General features: G+C 34.3%; 1 protein-coding gene across 1 annotated transcript in view; it reads left to right on the top strand.

Annotated features, from left to right (window-relative positions):
• CFAP47 (cilia and flagella associated protein 47) overlaps nucleotides 1–20,103 on the top strand; it is a 541,061-nt gene that overhangs the window by 360,911 nt on the left and 160,047 nt on the right. The window contains exons 59-61 of the mRNA XM_069464301.1: nucleotides 6,167–6,326; nucleotides 7,989–8,083; nucleotides 12,212–12,364. Of these exons, the coding sequence (XP_069320402.1) occupies nucleotides 6,167–6,326; nucleotides 7,989–8,083; nucleotides 12,212–12,364 (408 nt within the window). The remainder of the gene's footprint in view (nucleotides 1–6,166; nucleotides 6,327–7,988; nucleotides 8,084–12,211; nucleotides 12,365–20,103) is intronic.

Raw genomic sequence — 20,103 nt, 5'->3', positions numbered from 1 at the left:
GTAGTTTTAAATGTATTTGAAATAAAATTTGAATGCTAATGCAATGGGGCTATAGCAGATTTTAAAAATAAAACGATAATAATAAAAATGAATGTCATTGTTTTTAACATGCCTCAGATAGTAAACATGATGCATTTATCAGGGTTTCTAAAATTCCATAAATCGTGTGTACCTCTCTCATAAAATATGTAAGTGTGTAACATAAATTATGTAAAATAAAATATGCATATTTCTCCCAGATGGATAGAAGTGTTTTTAACCTCAAGAATGATGATTAGAATAGAAAAAAGTAAATCTATCTGTAGTTTAATTATGTAGTTACTGCATGGGAATGGATAAAACAAAGAAATAAGTTCAAACATTTTGAGTTTAGAATGTGTTTTATTGGATTGTTTAATCTAATAAATATAATAATCATCATACTAGCTAGATTTCCCAGTCAGAAGATAGAAATAACTGATATGATTACTCTCAGCTTCCTGCTAAACACATCTTTGGCCTCTAGGAATTCTGAAAATTAAGACTGGCTGAAAATCTACTCCAAGAACCTAAAAATACTTTATATAATGAGGTTGGTGCTCAAATAAGAAAAATAAAATAAAAGTTATACCATTCCTCTTGGATGAGTCTTGAATGGACAAAAATGTCAAATATCCGTAAATTAATGTATAAATATAGGGTGGTCACATTAAAGGTATTATTTGCTCTTACACCCTAATCTGCTCCCTGGAGTTAACTGTTCCTTTCAAAATTTCCTTAAAAAATGAGCTGGAAAACAAGGCAGGTAGTCCTACTATAAAATAAAGCATTTACAATTGAAACAAAGTGGTACCTACACTTGAAGAGAAAGACAGACCATAGCAAACATCTAGAAAATCCAGAGAGAAATCCATGAAGCAGCATTTCAAATCAGTGATCTTTTAAGTAAGTGATTTTTGGATAACTAGTTCCATATAAAATTTAATAATATTAGCACATTCATTTTGTAACCTAAGACTTTGATAAATTTATCAATCCTAAGAGTCTTTTGGTAGAGACTTTAGAGTTTTCTAAATACAAGCTCATATTGTCAGCAAACAGGGATAGTTTGACACTCTCTCCTGATTTGGATACCCTTTATTTCTTTCTCTTGACTGATTGCTCTGGCTATGACTTTCAGTACTCTGTTGAATAGAAGTGGTGATAGTGGGCACCCTTGTCTTGTTCCAGTTCTTAGGGGGAATGCTTTGAACTTTTCCCCATTCAGTATGATGTTGACAGTGGGTCTGGTCATACATATCTTTTATAATTTTCAGGTATCTTCCTTCTATGCCTAGTTTCTTGAGGGTTTTTATCATGAAAGGGTGCTGGACTTTATCGAATGCTTTTTTTGTATCTATTGAGATATTCATATGGCCTTTGTTTTTGGTTAGTAAATCACGTTTATTGATTTGCATATGTTGAAACAACCTTGCATCCCTGGGAGGAAATCCACTTAATCATAGTGAATTATCTTTTTGATGTGCTGTTGAATTTGGTTTGCTAGTATTTTGTTGAGGATTTTGTAGCATTTTTATATACTAATAATAGTCAAGCTGAGAGTCAAATCAAGGACTCAATACCATTTACAATAGCTGCAAAGAAAATAAAATACCTGGGAACACACTTAACCAAGGAGGTGAAAGATCTCTACAAAGAGAACTACAAAACATTGATGAACTAAATCTTAGATGACAAAAACAAATGGAAAAATATCCCATGCTCATGGATTGGCAGAATCAACACCATTAAAATGTCCATACTGCCCAAAGTGATTTATACATTCAACACAGTCCCCAGCAAAATACTAATGTCATATTTCACAGATCTAGATTAAAAAAATTCTTTGCTTCATTTGGAACCAAAAAAGAGCCTGAATAGCCAAAATAATCTTAAGCAAAAAGAACAAATCTGGAGGCATCACACTATCTGACTTCAAATTATACTATAAGTCTATAGTAACCAAAACAGCATTGTACTGGTATAAAAGTGGACACATAGGCCAATGGAACAGAATAGAGAACCCAGAAATAAAACCATCTACCTACAACCAACTGCTCTTCCACAAAGCAAACACCAACATACAATGGGGAGAGGAAGCCCTATTCAATAAATGGTGCTGGGAAAACTGGATAGCCACATTCAGAAAAAAGAAACAGGACCCCTATCTCTCACCATATACAAAAATTAATTTAAGATGGAGAAAAGACTTAAATGTAAGGCATGAAACCATAAAAATTCTAGAAGAAAATGTAGGGAAAACTCTTCTAGACATTGGCCAAGGCAAAGAATTTATGACTAAGACCCCCAAAGCAAATACAGAAATAACAAAATAAATAAATGAGAATTAATTAAATTACAAAGTTTCTGCACAGCAAAGGAAATAATCAACAGAGTTAATAGACAACTTTAAGACTGGGAGAAAATATTCTCAAGTGATACATCCAATAAAGGGCCAATATCCAAAATCTACAAAGAACTCAGACAAATCATCAAGAAAAAACAAATACCCCCATTAAAAAATACACAAAATACATGAGCAGAACTTTTTCAAAAGAAGATACACAAATGGGCAACAAATATATGAAAAAATGCTCAACATCACTAATCATCAGGGAAATGGAAATTAAAACCACAATGAGACACTACCTTACCCCTGTCAGAATGGTCGTTGTTAAAAAGTCAAAAAACAATAGATGCTGTCATGGATACAGAGAGAAAGGAATTCTTATGCACTGTTGGTGGGACTTCAAATTAGTATAACCTTTTTGGAAAACAGTATAGAGATTCCTTAAAGAAATAAATGTAGACTTACCGTTCAATCCGGCAATCCCACTACTGGGTATCTACCCAAAGGAATATAAGTCATTTTATCAAAAAGACACCTGCACTCAAATGTTTATTGCAGCACAATTTATAATTGCAAAGATGTGGAATCAACCTAAGTGCCCATCAATTTATGAGTAGATAAAGAAAATATATATACCATGAAGTACTACTCAGCTATAAAAAGAAATGAATTAACGTCTTTTGCAGCAACTTGGATGGAACTAGAGACCATTATCCCAAGTGAAGTATCTCAGGAATGGGAAAACAAATACCACATGTGCTCTCTAATAATTGGGAGCCAAAAGGTCAGCACACATGGGCACAAAGAGATGAAAAGATCACTGGAAACCAAAAAGGGAGAGGATGGGAGTGAGTGAGGGGTAACAACTTACCTATTGGATACAATAAACACTATTCTGGTGATTGGCACACTAAAAGCCCTGACTTAAGCATTATACTAGGTATCCATGTAGCAAATACATTTGTATCTCCTTAATATATTGAAATTAATAAAAGGGAAAACATTTTAAAAAATAAAAACAATAACATTAGATACATTTTTATTCCAAACATAAGGATAAATTACAAATGGATCAAATATTTAACTATAAAAATTAAAACATGTAAGTATCAGAATAAAACCTGGGTAGTGTGTTGCACATGACAGTGGGAAATCAAAGAAATTAAAACTAATTTGTGAGATGAAAAATGAACTTGATAAATCTCAAAGTTCTTTTTAATGTCAAATTTCAGTGATTTCTTGGAAGTTAACAGCATTACAGTGGTTCTTACTATTTAAGTGTATAATTGCAGCTAAAGAAACTTATGATGAATTCAATAGTGAACTACAGTTCTACTTGTAGGCTTGGTAAGAAGTTACAACCACAAATAGGCTACTATATTTTTAATTAAATGGGTTTATTTGTCCTGGCATTATCTTTTTATTCTTTCAATTTAAACATTATAAGATAGCATGGTATAACTAATGAATTACTCTTTTCTATCTCTCTTGACTCCTTACACTATCTACATTACCTAAAATTCTAGGTTTATTTTTAGTTGTAATATAATCTATTTTTAGTGATAATATAATCTTTGTAAGGGCAACTGATGATTCCTAAAATTGATTGCTTTGGGATGTATGTGTGGTTTATTTGACTTAGCTTTTGCTGTTTTTATCCAGACATTTTAAAATGAATTAATCTGTAATTTCACCATAATTAAAAAGGAAGAGTGAAATTCCCATAAACTATTGGCTTAAGATTTGCACTTATGAGCTTTGAAATATACACTCATCCAGTTTGCTCTTTCATTACCTTGGAGTAAGGTTTATAGATTTGAAGTTACAATAGAAAATCTCTTTTATTGTGCAAAGAAAGATTGAAAACCACAATAAAATATCAATAAAAAAGAAAAGAGTAAGTCCAGAGTTCAAACGTATCTTACAAGTTCTTACAAAGATCTCTCTGTATGCAAAATATAATGAGCTTTATAATGTATAAGACTGTTTTTATAGGAAGTGTATTTGTTTTAATTAACTCTATTTCACACTACAATGATTTATTAAAAATATAGAGCTATATATAAAGACAAAGTTGAAGATAATATACTTTGTTTAGATATCTGAGTAAACAGCATAATCTTTCAGTGGGACTTTGGACAAATTATTTCACCCAAATGCCTCAATTTCTCCATCTCTAAAATAAGAAACACAATAGCTCTTAATTTATGGTGGTTTTCTGAGAATTAAATACGATATTGTATAAAAAAATACTTAACACAGAGCCTGGCATATAGTCAATGCTCAATAAATATTAACTATTAATCATACTAATTAGTTATCATTAACTATAGTAATAGGCCTTAGAACATTTTAATTTCTTCAAGGAATAAAATTAAATATTTGAAAATTTAAAAGAATTTTCAGTTGGAATGTTTTGCAGAAAGACCATTTTTGATGTTCTTAATAGTTTAATACAGTATTCTCATCTGAGACAAAATGGTTTTGATTATCATCAGTCATAACAAAGAATTAAAATAAAGTGTAGTCAAGAATCCTCTATTTTCTGGGGCCGAGCGCAGTGGCTCACGCCTGTAATCCTAGCACTCTGGGAGGCCGAGGCGGGTGGATCGCTCAAGGTCAGGAGTTCGAGACCAGCCTGAGCAAGAGCGAGACCCCGTCTCTACTAAAAATAAAAAGAAATTATCTGGCCAACTAAAATATATATAGAAAAAATTAGCCGGGCATGGTGGTGCATGCCTATCGTCCCAGCTACTCGGGAGGCTGAGGCAGGAGGATCGCTTAAGCCCAGGAGTTTGAGGTTGCTGTGAGCTAGGCTGATGCCACGGCACTCACTCTAGCCTGAGCAACAAAGTGAGACTCTGTCTCAAAAAAAAAAAAAAAAGAATCCTCTATTTTCTTATAAAGAAGTAGTGTTACTGTTCAAAATAAAGGTAGATGCTCATTGCTTGGAAATTCTCCCTGTTACAAGTGGCCTGAAACTCACCACTCCTCCAACCTCTCAAAAATTGTCCAACAGGTAGTTTTTATTTTGTTTTTGTTATTTTCAAAGTATGGTCTCATGACCATCTGCTTTTGGATCCCATGAGGTGCTGCTTACGCATGCAGCTTCCAGGGCTCATACTCCAACTGAATAAATCAGAATCTCTAGGGATAGGGCTCAGCAAGCCCATGTCTATCAAGTTTCTCAGATGGTTCTTATGCATAGTAAAGGTTGAAAAATTCGAATCCATCAGACCACAAGAAAATACTGTCAGTTTTTCTGGCTTCTGGTTTTCCCAACTGGGAGCAAATGCCTCTTTCTTTCACAAACAAGCTTTGACTTTCCTCATGGATCAGCTAAATAACTTAACAGTTTTTACTGGCAGCAATTTTGGGGCTCCAGTCAGAGACCTGGGCCTGTTATGGTCTAGAAAAAAATACACAAGAAATTAAAGGATCAAAAATTGCTGTACTTTCTCCTCTGTAAAATGGAGTAAGTCTTGAAAAGACTCGTGGGCTTTATGGTACTTTTATCACTTTGGGAAACCCCAGCCATCGCTTTCAACATTCCCTCAGGCCTTCCAGTCTCTTCAGGAGAAATTTCTTACCTCAGGATAAAATGTGTATTTTAATAGAGTTGATGACATTTGAGGGAAAATAGTGAAATGCATGTATAATTTAGCATAATATATGTTCTGTTCAGAAGCAATTTTGAAAAATTGATAATCAGTAAGAGAATTAGATGATTACTTTCTGCTGTTAAACTATATTCTGTAAATATTTATTACATTAAAACTATTTTTGTATGTTTTACAGGAATTGCATTGCCTCCTAAAGGACATCTAGATATCTCAGTGTTATTTGTGCCCCCAAACATGAAATTATACAAAACAATAGTCGTTGTTCAGATGATGAGAGCAAATACAAAAAATTGGCCTATTGACAATTTTGATGAATTGGATATAAACATGAAAAGGTAACATTTAAATAAAGACATTGAAGGAAAATGATTTTATTTTGACTGGCACTGATGTGATAGGTTTCCTTTACATGTAAAGCTCATGATTTCATATTCACTGAACTGCTAAAATTAGTCTTTTCAGAAGAGGAAAGTATTATGTAGACATATATATTATATATGATATGTACTACATATAATATAAAATATTTAATACATATATAATACATATAATATAATAATATTTAATATGTATTATATATTCATATTTTAAAGTATGTTTCATGTATTCATAAAATATAATTTTTATTGTTAGAATAATATGTAATATATATAATTGCTTATTTGAATTTCTGAATGATGAACAAGTTTAATCTTAAATATCATTATCAAAGAATCAGAGTCAGGGATATGCAAATGGACTCCTTTTTGACTGGGAAAATAGTGACTTTTAAGACAATAAATAATCAAAATCCAGAGGGCAACCTAAAACAGCTGGGGAAAGTATAAGACTTATGATACGGGCATTCAACAAGTGATGACACTGTGCCAGGTGGATATGAAATCCTGAGGAAACACTGCTATGACTACTACTATGTACTATGTACTGCCATGGCACTACTGTGTCATTGCCAGATGCAGCTTACTGGTGGCCTTCTTGCTTAGCTTAAATTTAAGCAAATTTCAATAATGGTGCAAAATTGAAATGTTTTCTCTGCCTTTATAGTTTAATCAAATAATGGTCTAGAAATTTTAGTTAAACAGAAATTCTGATTTTGTCCTACATATGTATATTTCTTTATTTTAGTTAAACAGAAATTCTGATTTTGTCCTACATATGTATATTTCTTCCAAACAGTTTTTTAAATTCCTTATTATGGGCTTATTAGTATCCATTCTGCCATGCATTTCACCACTTTTACAGCCAAGACTGGCTACATATTAATAATTTGTGATTTGCAGTACAAAATGAGAATGAGGGGGCCCTTGTTCAAAATTATCAAGAATTTCAAGTCAGTTACAGTAGTGCATTAAACAAGCAGGGAGCTCTTCTAAGTGTGGGATGTTATGCAATTGCACAAGTCACATACACAACTGATCCTGCCTGCACTGTTTTGCATTTTATTTGAACAAGAAAATCCCATCTTCAACAAGGATCAGAAATATTTTTCTAGTATTACTGTCTTACTAAAGGTGTATGATGAAAAATATTTGGATAAATGCTCTCTTTCTTTTAACTGGTATCCCCTAAAAGTAAATTCCTTATCACTTTCTGAAGTCCTGTACTTTATGGCATTTTTTGTTTTGTGCTTTGCCTGTCCAATTTACAATATAAACTGTGAGGACTGTATTACCTCTAATTAATCACAGTTGAGTCACATCAATAAATACTAATAGCGATCTTTAAAATAGGGAAAAATCTCTTCAACTTTAACATATATCTCATGATAGTTTTATTATAGTTTTCTTTGTGATAATTTCCCAGGATTGGCTTTCAAATGTTTATAAAATCAATACTTGCAGAAGAAGTTTTCTATTTTGTCAGTTTCTCTCTACCAAAGTTTAAATTCACAAGCTTTAGTAAAATACCATGAGGTTAATAAAGAATAAGCGATTTTATGCTAATGTGGAAAGCGTTTCTCTTTTTTGTTCACTCTTAATATTTTAATTTCTAATTAGAACTATGGGAGTAGACAGTGGAGAAATTCAAGCAATACAGTGGATGTACCCTATTCTTGGACTCCCAGAGGCACCATTTCCTAAATCTCCTCCAGGTAGGTATAGAGTCAGAGAACACCAGAAGTATAAGGCACCTTAGACATCCTCTAATCCCATCTCTTTGTTCAAGATCCATAGAAAGTAAGTAATGACATGAGCAGCCCTATGGGTGGGAATACTGGGACATAAACCTGCTCTTCCAATGAATCCAATGACCTCCACAAAACCAAACCATTTCCTGTTGCCTTCCTATTGAGTAAACCCAGTTATCAGTTAAAGTTAAAATGAAATTAACTTCAGACTCCTTTATCCCTCACAGCCCTGCACTAGATCTATAAGATTCCCAGGTACGCTTGTTCCCAGGCCACTTTCAATCATCCTATTTCAGCTTCTGTGTAACTCTCAGTCTCATCTAAGAACTATCTGTGGGGATGACGATCCCTTTATTCTTACTTGTCTCAGAGATGCAAAATCTTTATGATGTTCTCCAGAATTAGTCAGGATGTACTGAAGTTTTCAGTGAGGTTTACTTTGCCAAGATACACACAATATAAAATCTCTGCTCTTAAATATATTTATTTTTTCAATGACCCCTTTTTTTCTCCAACATACCCCAGGCTTCTCTCAAGTTTCTATGTATTCTTGTTCATCAATACTCTTCTTGCTTCTTTCATATTCTTTGATTTTCCCATTTTCTTCCCAGGATCAGCCGTAGAAACAAAATTTCTTTTAGATAACCATACAGCAAAATTGAGTATTCCAACCTCTTACCAGGCTCTAGGTGGAGTTCTATATAGCTAAGACGAATTGAATTGCTCTGCAAAACAAAGGGCTATCTATATTGGATCTCTCTCTTGAGCAGCACAAATGAGTTAAGTCTTGAAGTTTTGCTTTTCCCTTATCCCTCCAATACTAGTCTTTGCAACTAAAAAGGAGTTAGACTTTCGCCAACATGTGTCACCACACTTAGAAAGAAGAGAAACTAGTAAGTTTTGCTTGTAAATAAAGCATTTCTCCAAATACACTGATTATAAAAGGAAGGCCAAGACTACATATTTCCTTATGTAGTTTAACTGTAGTAAAAATCCACATATAGAATAGTACCTTTGACAATAGATGTCATTTCTTTTACTTGAAGTACTTTTACTCTTTTTTTTTTTTTTTTTTTTTTGAGACAGAGTCTCACTTTGTTGCCCAGGCTAGAGTGAGTGCCGTGGCGTCAGCCTAGCTCACAGCAACCTCAAACTCCTGAGCTCAAGGGATCCTCCTGTCTCAGCCTCCCGAGTAGTTGGGACTACAGGCATGCACCACCATGCCCGGCTAATTTTTTCTATATATATTTTTAGCTGTCCATATAATTTCTTTCTATTTTCAGTAGAGATGGGGTCTCGCTCTTGCTCAGGCTGGTCTCGAACTCCTGAGCTCAAACGATCCGCCCACCTCGGCCTCCCAGAGTGCTAGGATTACAGGCGTGAGCCACCGCGCCCGGCCTGAAGTACTTTTACTCTTGAATTAAAAAATTATCAACACATACATAAATATTTCAAATATACTAAATTATCTTCAGAATGTTTCACAAATATGTCAAAATGTTTCCTTTACTTCCTTCTGGAAGATAGTTGATTGTATATTTTCCATAGAGCTGAACTTTTTAAAATTTATAATATACAGTCATCTGATCAAAGTGATGTAATAAAGCCTAGACATTACTCTGTTGGAATTCTAATAGTAGTGTTGCTCATGTCTGCTGCAGACAAGATTTTATCTTCTGCAGATTAAAGGCTTAAAGCAAAAAATTTTCAGTCAAAAACAAAGCCTATGAGAAGATAGAAACATAAATTTCTTGTACATTTTTCTTCAAAGAAAGTTAAATGTGCTCCAGAGCATTTTCCTTCAAGTCACTTTTCTTGGTAATTACTTGATTTTTAAATTAAATGTGAGTTCTGTAAATAGCTTACCTCAGATTAGCACAACCCAGTAGTAATATTGGTGTCCTGAAATAGATTGTATATTAGTTATGAAATCATTTTACCAAAATTTAAAATCTATGCTGATAGTTTTTTTTTTTTTTTGAGACAGAGTCTCACTCGGTTGCCCAGGCTAGAGTGAGTGCCGTGGCGTCAGCCTAGCTCACAGCAACCTCAAACTCCTGAGCTCAAGCGATCCTCCTGTCTCAGCCTCCCGAGTAGCTGGGACTACAGGCATGCACCACCATGCCCGGCTAATTTTTTCTATATATATTTTTAGCTGTCCATATAATTTCTTTCTATTTTTAGTAGAGATGGGGTCTCGCTCTTGCTCAGGCTGGTCTCGAACTCCTGAGCTCAAACGATCCGCCCACCTCGGCCTCCCAGAGTGCTAGGATTACAGGCGTGAGCCACCGCGCCCGGCCGCTGATAGTTATTTTTAATTGCAAATGCCTTTGAAAAGAAAGTGGGTATAATTTTATAAATACATATTATTTGCTTTCTGCACAGTCCATCCTCCATTCTTTATTTAATAACCCACCAGATATAACCTACTACTTTCCCTGCTCAACTGCATTACTGTCAAAGTTTATTATTATTATTATTTTTTGCTTTTTTATGTATCTATCATTCAGGTTCTTCTCAAACCTAGGATACTTTTGCTGTTCTGTGAACCACCTTTTGTCTTTGTGAATTCTTATCTACTACTGTCTATTGGGGCAGATAATTGGAAAAGGACTCTACTACCTGTCACATTTAAAGACAATAGAATGTGAATCCATTGTGATTACATGATCTTTCCATTGTCAGGGTACTAATTTCCTAAGGACCCATAGGACAAGACCAAAAATATGATGCTAATTGTGACTTTCATCACACTTATTTCCAATTTAATGCTTTAAGACTACAATTAATTATAACCAGAAAGGCTCATATATTTTTCCTAACCATTTTAACCCTTTTATATCTATCTTTGTACCCTTATTGTATATTTCACATACTTATTCTAAGTCCAGAATGTTCAGTATAAATTTATAAATTTTAGAATGAAAAAATAAATACATTATAATATTTTTATACTATAAATATCACATGTATTGTGAAAACACAATCTGAGGACATCATCTAATTTTGTAGTTTATGTGATTATATTATTATTGATCCCACAAAATCATAGCATAATACATTTCAAATGCTTTTTTATGATTCCCCTTTTCCCTTATATTCAATGTGTGTTTGACTTGATAAAAGTATAACATTTAATATATTTGGGTAAATAATGTTCTTATTTATGTGGACTCAACTACACATGACCCCATAATGTTATAGAACTAATGCCAAAAAATACATTAGTACTCTTTCTTTACATAATTAATACTTGTACATAAAAACAATATTTTGATTTCTCATAAAATTGCTGAAAACTTCTCCTGCCCTTGATATAAGAAAATACTGGCATTTAATACATATATGTATAAATGTTTAATGTCGCACACTAAATTAATATATAATCACATATTAACCTTAATTTTAAATAATTCATTACAATTTTTTTAACTGTTAAAAGGGTATTTTTTGGTAAATTTAAAAGTAATTTAGAAATAATTTAAATATTTTGTTTAAATAATGAAAATATGAATTTTAAGGTGTATGTAAAAACATAAGGAATTTAAAAGGAAATATTTTTTAAATGTTAGTGCAAAATAAGTGTTACAAAACTTATTTTTAAAAATTATTTGAAAGCATTTGCTATAGTATTATTATAAAAGTAGAGCTTGGTATTACCATGATGAATATATAGATTTTAAAAGGGGAGAAATTCACATATTTACAATTGTTATTTGAGTATGGATATAACTTTATCAGTTCCTCAATCAAATTTCTACATCCTGATATAATCTAATCTAGTGTACATCTTACAGACATATCTTTTGCTATACTGTTTTTATATACTGTTTATAATTATATAAATATGAAATTATATATATTTATATTTGTTTCAAAAGTATCAATGTATGTAGATTTTGCATGAGTGTATGTGTGTGAGGGTGTGCGTGTGGTATATATGCATGTGTGTATAGGATCAAATGCGATGAAAAGTCAAAGTATGGCCAAAGGAAGTTTAATTTTTTTTATGATGTAGTTCATTTTCTTCCATCTTAAGAATGATCATATAACCTACTAGCCAAATTAACTTGAAATGTTTCTCTCCTATAGTTGTCATACAATGTCAGTCCAGGAAGCGGGTGGAAGAGAATGTGGAAGTTACACTGTGTGGTGATTTTTTTGGAAAACATCCTACTCAAGAAATGACCGAATTTTTAGTGATTCCAAAAAAAAATTCATGTAATTGTCATGACAGTTTTTCTGGTAAGTTAAAACAGTCATGGATATATAAAATGATAATAAATAAAAACTCAATTTCCTTGAATTGCAGGTTGCTGAATACTGAGTTTCATGAAGATGCATGCTCATTTACTTGTCATTTATAACATAACATTCAAATGGTGTTTACGGAGTACTCAGTTGTTATGTTTGTTGTTTTTACATAGTAGGTAGCTCAAAAATGCCAACAGTTATGGTTATTACTGGATTTATAAGACATATATTGTGATTCTGTCAACAGTGAGAAGACAAAAAAACTGTAGTAAGTGTAATTTTCACTTTCCCTCAACTTTAATTTCTTCTTTTACTCTAAGGAATAAGATTAAAGCCATGACTTGCAGCTTTAAACTTAGAAACAAACCTTGAATAAAATGTTTCTTATTTCAAGAAATATAAAAAGTGACATAAATTAGATATAATAGGCAAATAAGTTTTATATAATAAGGTTTATTGTACGCATTTGTTATATATTCCAGATTTTTATATGAAAATTTTGCTATCTCATTTTTAAAAAATCAAAATAATTTCAAATATGTTATCTATATATCTAAAAATATGGTGTATCACTTGAAATAAATAATATGGCACCAAATGATGTCAGCAACATGGTGGAATAGAGAGCCCTGGGCTCTGCGTCCACCCACAAACACACTAAGTCAGGAACAATTCATGGACAAATTCCCTTCATGAGACAAGAGAAATTAATTGAAAGGGTCTTGTACCTTGGGAGAATATGAAACCATACTCACCAAAGCCTATAGGGAGATTTAGGACACCCTCTTGCTAGAGATCCTGTCCCTGTCTTCTCATGACATTGGTTTTGGCAACAATTTCATGATTATAACATTAAAAGCCCAGACAGCAAAAACAAAAATAAACAAGTAAGACTACATCAAACTCAAAAACTTCTTCGCAGCTATGGAAATAATCAACAGGGTGAAAAGGCAACCTATGGAATGAGAAAAGATAATTACAAACCATATATCTAATAAGAGATTAATCTCTAAAATATATAAGGAACTTCTACAACTCAATAATTTTAAAAACAATTAATAACCTTATTAAAAAACAGGCTATGGACTTAAACCAGCCTTTTTCCAAAGAAGATATATAAAGGATCAATAGCTATATGAAAAAAATACTCAGTGTCACTAATCATCAGGGAAGTGCAAATCAAAACCACAGTGAGATATAACCTCACACCTGTCAGCATGGTTATTATCAACAAAACAAAACAAACAAAACCCAAGTGTTGGCAAGGATGTGGGGAAATTTGAACCCTTACACACTGTTGATGGGAATACAAAATGGAGCAGCTGCTATGGAAAACAATATAACAATATGGAGGCTCCTCAAAAAGTTAAAAACAGAACTACCACTGATCCAGCAATCTTATTCTGGGTATTTACTGAAAATAATTGAAATCAGGATCTCAAAGAGATGTCTGTACCTCCATGTTCATTGTAACATTATTCACAATAGCCAAGCTGTGGAAACAATATAAATGTCTGACCACAGATGAGTAGACAAAGAAAATGTGATATATACATAGAATTTAATACTATTCAGCCTTAAAAAAGAAGGACATTCTATTATGTGACAACATGGATAAACCTGGAGGATATTATGCTAGGGAAATAAGCCAGTCACAGAAAGACAAATACTACGTGATACCACTTACAAATTTAAAATAGTCAAACGCATAGAAGCCCAGAGTGGAATAGTGGTTGCCAGGGTCTAGAGGGAAGAGGAAATGGGTAGTTTTTGTTGTATGAGTATAAAGTTTCAGTTGTGCAAGATGAATAAATTCTAGAGATCTATTGTACAACATAGTGCCTATTGTTAACAATATTGTATTGTGCAATTAACAAATTTGTTAATATAATGACTTCTTTTCCTTTGGGTAGATACCCAGTAGTGTGATTGCTGGATTGAATGGTAAGTCTACTTTTAGTTCTTTGAGGACTCTCTATACTGTTTTCCATAGAGGCTGTACACCAAAAGCCCTGATTTCAGCATTATATAACACAATTAATCCGTGTAATAAAAAGCACTTGTACCCCCTAAATCTATTGAAATCAAAATTTGTTAAGAGGGTAGATTGCATGTTATACTAAGTGTAAAGGCAGGTAAAGAAATGCTTGTACATGGAAACCATTTTAATATGTTCTCTCTATTTTAAATTGTTTAAGTTGTAGTCTTGTTAGGTTGTAAACTAAAGAAGTTTTAATTCTTTTTTTTTTGAACTTTTTTTTTTTTGAGACAGTGCCTTCCTCTGTTGCTCCAGCTAGAGTGCAGTAGTGTCATCATAGCTCACTGCAACCTCAAACTCGAGGACTCAAGTGACTCTCCCTCCTCAGCCTCCCTAGTAGCTGGGACTACAGCATGCACCATCATGCTCAGCTATTTTTTTCTGTTTTTCATAGAGACAAGGTCTCCTTGTTTTGCTTAGGCTGGTCTCCAACTCCTGGCCTCAAGTAATCCTCCTTCCTCGGCCTCCCAAAGTGCTAGGATTACAGGCATTAGCCACTGTGCCCGGCTAAGAAGTTATAATTCTGAGAATATAAATTGATTAAAACTTATTACTTGAAAAAATCAACTTCCTCCTAGATAATCAAGCTGCCAAACATCATTTTGGCAATGCTAAAAGTCATATTAGGAAAGCAGTCTGTCTAAAATAGGTCTTGAGAATACACCTTTTGCTATGGCTCTTATTTTACTGCTTCATTACTTGTTGTGATGAAAAATAATATTTAATATTGAAAATAACTATATAGAAGGTTCACAGGCTTATCCCCACTCATAATTCTCTCTAAAACAGCTTTTCTTCTCTGCTCAGCACCACCAAGCTCAACATGCTCATCTGTTTTTTGGCTAAATACATTTCAATTTGTGAATCTTCTTTGTTGTTCTCCCGAAGTATGTTCTGTTAGGCAGAAGTAGAATAGATCAGTCCTCTCAACTTTAATATTTTCTATGTCTCTGTGGTACCTGAATATTTGGTAGAATGAGTTGACCTCATTTTCCCCTTAAAGGCATATGGCAATTACTTGGTTCTTTCCCTGCCCTTATTACAGGGGCATAACCAACTTCCTGCACTCCCCCTAAGTCTCCCTGCTTGCCCTGTCCCTCCCACCTATTTCTTTATGAAAGGACAAGTCTGACCAGAAAGTCTGAATATTATTTTAGTTTTTAGTATGTTAAAAAGCAAACCAGCTCCTTTCCCCCTTTTGTGTAATTTAATTACAGTTTACACAGCACATTAAAGAGTCATGTTGTCCATGCCATTTTGTACTTTCTACTGTCTCTTAAATCCCTTATGGTGGAAATTAAAGCACTGTGGCTTGGACTCTGATTAAGGTTTTAGGAGTGATAATTAATCGCACACTTGTGTTCCCTCATTTGAGTTTGAAACCAACTGAGGAGGAGATGTAAAATGAAGCAAATGGAGATAAAAATGTTAGCTTTATTCATTATAAAAATGAACTGGAAAGTTACCTGGAACTGTGGACTCATTTGGGCTTATTATTATAATAACCTCCACCAAATTGAGTGCATTCATGCCAAACTGGGCAGTTGTAGACTCCTTGCAGGGACAAACAACCTACACATGAGGGAGGAGAAGAAAGTGTGAATCCTGGATTCAAGACATTGGGAAAGAGCGAAAAGGGTGTGCTTATCCACTCCTGTTCCATTTCTTCACTCATATTCACTGATCAGATTTGATTCTTTTCCTCCCATGGCAAATCGTAATGGAGAAGGCGTAATGAAGTTGAGATATTTTTCCTCCTATGCTTTTCCTTTCTTGTGAGTGAATATGTAAAGCTAACAAGTAGGCCTCTCTATGTAAATCTAACAAGTAGGAGATAAGAATCCCGAACATTCCCTTCCTATCATCCTCCCTTTATCTTCATAATATACTTTGAATCACATAAAACTATCAAGCCTCTTTAAATGAAAATGTAAGGACCTCTCTTCTCTCTCCACCCAGACTCACCATACATACATTTGAGTTAACTGAGATTGATCGCTTTCATATCTTTATCATTCACCAACAATCTAGCAAGCATCTTTACTGCCAGATATTATGCTCAGCCCCAGAGATTCCAAAATCATCAAGACACAGACTCTGTTGTCAGGGGGTTCAAAAAACATCTATTCAACATGCTAGATTTATGCATCTTTACTATTTAAATCAATTGGTATTGCCCTACTGGGATATTATTAAATATTATACTTGGACTTTTGGAGTGTGTTTTGCAATGTCACTCCTATACAATTACGAATCATTGTCTGTGAGCAGGATTTCCCCTATAATTGTATTTTTCCTTCCTAAGTAACTCTCGGTCTCTGAATTCTTTGTGTTTCTCTGGGAATTAGTTCAGTGACTTTCTCTTTGGGGCTTTCTATCTGAGAGTAGTTTTACTCCATAACTGTACGTCTTCTTTTTATTTCCCAGATGTTCTATAGCTCAAGACTGTTGTTCTTTGATGAACCTGTTGTCTCTTATGTGTCTGATTTTGTGATTTATGTGTCAGACTTGTCTCATTTCACTCTAGGCCAGTCATCTTGCTGTGTTTTTGTTTGCATATTGTATATAAACTCCCATGTAGATTTTGGTCTGTCATCACAAATAGCTCCTGAGAAACCTGCCATTCATCCTCCCTTGACCCAACATTGGCCTCTAGCCTTTGATCCTTTGCTCTGCTCCTCTTTACTTTGATTATTCTGATCAATTCACTCCATTAAGGCTTTTGTAGTACCTACTCTAATAGAATTATCCTTGAAAAGACTGTCAACCTTATTTAGTAGGCCTAATACAATGATCAGATTTATGTTCTGACCTTACTCTACCTGTCCATAGAATTTACCAACTGACCAAGTTGAAGGACTTTCTGCTCTTGGTTTTCATGACTAACCTTATTAACTTATTACCTCACAGGTTGTCCCTTCTCCATCTCTGTTGTTCACTTCCCTTTCTCTGACCATGATCTAAATGTTTTATGTTTGAGTGCCCCAGGTTAGAGCCCTGGGGCCACCACATTCCTGTGGACAGATTATGTCCTACACATTTCCAGACAATGCTAATAGTGCTTCTTCAGCAATTGTACCATATGACAAGTCAGCTATCTTAGGTTGTCAACTATGAAGTCAGACATCTTGGGTTATATATTTAGTAGGACCTTGGGAAAATTACTTCACTGTAAACTCAGTTTCTTCAACTGTAATGTAGAGATAATAATGGTATCCATTTTATAGAATATTTTTGAGGATTAAATGTGTAAATGCATGTATAATCCTTAAAAAGTACCTGGTTCTTAATGAGTGTTCCATAAGTGTTAGATATCATCATCATTATGTAAAGCTCTAGCTGGGTATCATGTGATAGTGATGTACTAGAAGGCCCATCTTCAGTCACTAACAAATGATATTTTGAAATGGAAACAATCCTCTCAATGGAGTTCAGTGAGTTTTCTCAGAATTACAAAAAAGAATCATCTATGAAAAGGTACAAAAATGTGATACCTAAATCTTGCATAGAGTTTGAAATTGGGTGCTAATCACTAATTACCTGCTATTATTTGTAGAAGTTGCAAATCCTCACCATACCCTGCATGGTCTCACTCTTACCAACTTTGCTACATTTTTTAACTTTTTTTTTTTTTTGGAGACAGAGTCTTGCTCTGTTGCCCGGGCTAGAGTGCCGTGGCATCAGCCTCGCTCACAGCAACCTCAAACTCCTGGGCTTAAGCAATCCTTCTGCCTCAGCCTCCCGAGTAGCTGGGACTACAGGCACGCGCCACCATGCCCAGCTAATTTTTTCTATATATTTTTAGTTGTCCAGATCATTTCTTTCTATTTTTAGTAGAGACGGGGTCTCGCTCTTGCTCAGAGCTGGTCTTGAACTCCTGACCTCAAGCGATCCTCCCGCCTCGGCCTCCCAGAGTGCTAGGATTGAAGGCAGGAGCCACTGCGCCCAGCCTGCCTGCTACATTTTTAACAAGCTCCTCTCATTTCCTCTGCCCCACCCACATGACTTCTTCTTCAAATGGGCCCAGCTGGTTTCCACCATGAACAATTCCCTCAAGCTGCTTCAGTGAGTACAAGCAGTTTTCTGCTTCCCTATATCCAGCTAACCTTTGCACAACTTTCAGTTTGGTGTTGATCTCTTCCTCTGGCATCCTTAGCAGACAGATTCCCAGGACCTGTGTTCTCATGGCCTCCTTTACTTTTCCATGGTAGTGATTAGCACAGTGATAATTTAAAAACTATTTTGGCATGAGCAGTTTATTGTCAGTTCTCTCCTCTTGGTCATAAGCTTCATGAGGACATGAGCTGGACCTTTGATTCCAATGAAAGCCTCAATATTTGCTGAATGAATAAAATGAAAATATAAATATAAATGATAAGAAAAATGTCATCTTTTTAAAGTATGCTTAGATGTTGGCTATGGGAACAAAATTATCTGCCTCATAATCATGAATTTAGCTATAGCTAGAAAGTTTAATTGATATAAAATCCATAGGTCTTCATCAGCAGTTCATGAAAATCTTCAGGGAGACAAATAATAATGAGAGGTGCTTTGAGAAGACAAGCATGATAACCATTGTATATTGTAAGATACAAAACAATCTATTTTGAGCAGATAAGAACTTAACTTCATTAACATACAAAAACAGTTTTATTCCTCCTAAACACACTTGATGTTATTCATATTAGAATTTACTTCCTTTTTTGTTGTGTATTCATTAAACAATTTTGTGGTTATAGTTATCCTAAATAATTTTATCTTTTAACTTTTATACTGAATTCAAAAGTGAGTTGTACATCACTATTGCAGTATTGCATTATTCTGCGTTTGTATATATATTTACCTTTGCCAGTGAGATTGATACTTTCATATGTTTGTATGTTGCTGTTGAGCATCTTTTCATTTCAACTTGAGGAACTCCCTATTAATACTTTTTGTAAGTAAGGTCTAGTAGTGAGAAACTTGCTCAGTTTTTGTTTATCTGAGAATGTGATTATCTCTTCTTCATTTTTAAAGGACAGTTTTGCCAACTATAGTGTTCTTGGATTCATCTTTCATTTGAATATGTCATGTCACTTTTTCTTGGCCTGTAAGGTTTCTGCCAAGAAATCCACTGAGAGTTATATAGAGCTTCTCTTGTATGTGATGAGATGATTTTCTCTTGCTGCTTTCAAAATTCTACTTTTGTCTTTGGCTTTTGACAATTTAGTTATAATGTGTCTCAATTTAAACCTAATATCTGGTTCTGGAGGCAGACCTGAGGCCAGGATCTGTGGGGACATGCCTCGGGCCTGGATCTGCAAAGGCAGGCCTGGAACCAGGGTCCGTTGGGGCAGGTCTGGTGCTAGGGTCCAGGGAGAAGTTGCTTGCTCACTTTGGTCTTCCTTCCCTCTATCTGAGAACTCCTAAGCTGAGGGATTTCTCAGCAGTGAGCTGTGAGGGCTGGATTCTGGAACTCTCATGAGGTATTTTTGTCTATGGATGGTTGTCAAATTGGTGTTTTTGTAGGGAGTACAAGGGTTAGAACCTCCTACTAGCCATCTTGCTGACATCACTCCCTCAAGTGTCTTTTTAAGGGTTTTCTAAAAAAGGACAGAATCTTTTTCCAATATTGAATTTGTTACAGTTGTTCCAAGGACTGTTAACTTGTAACTTTGAAATTATAATATATGTTATGGAAAAATACATTTAT

This window comes from Eulemur rufifrons, chromosome 30 (assembly GCF_041146395.1).
Source record: "Eulemur rufifrons isolate Redbay chromosome 30, OSU_ERuf_1, whole genome shotgun sequence".
NCBI lineage: Eukaryota > Metazoa > Chordata > Mammalia > Primates > Lemuridae > Eulemur > Eulemur rufifrons.
This window is presented reverse-complemented; position numbering and strand designations above follow the sequence as displayed.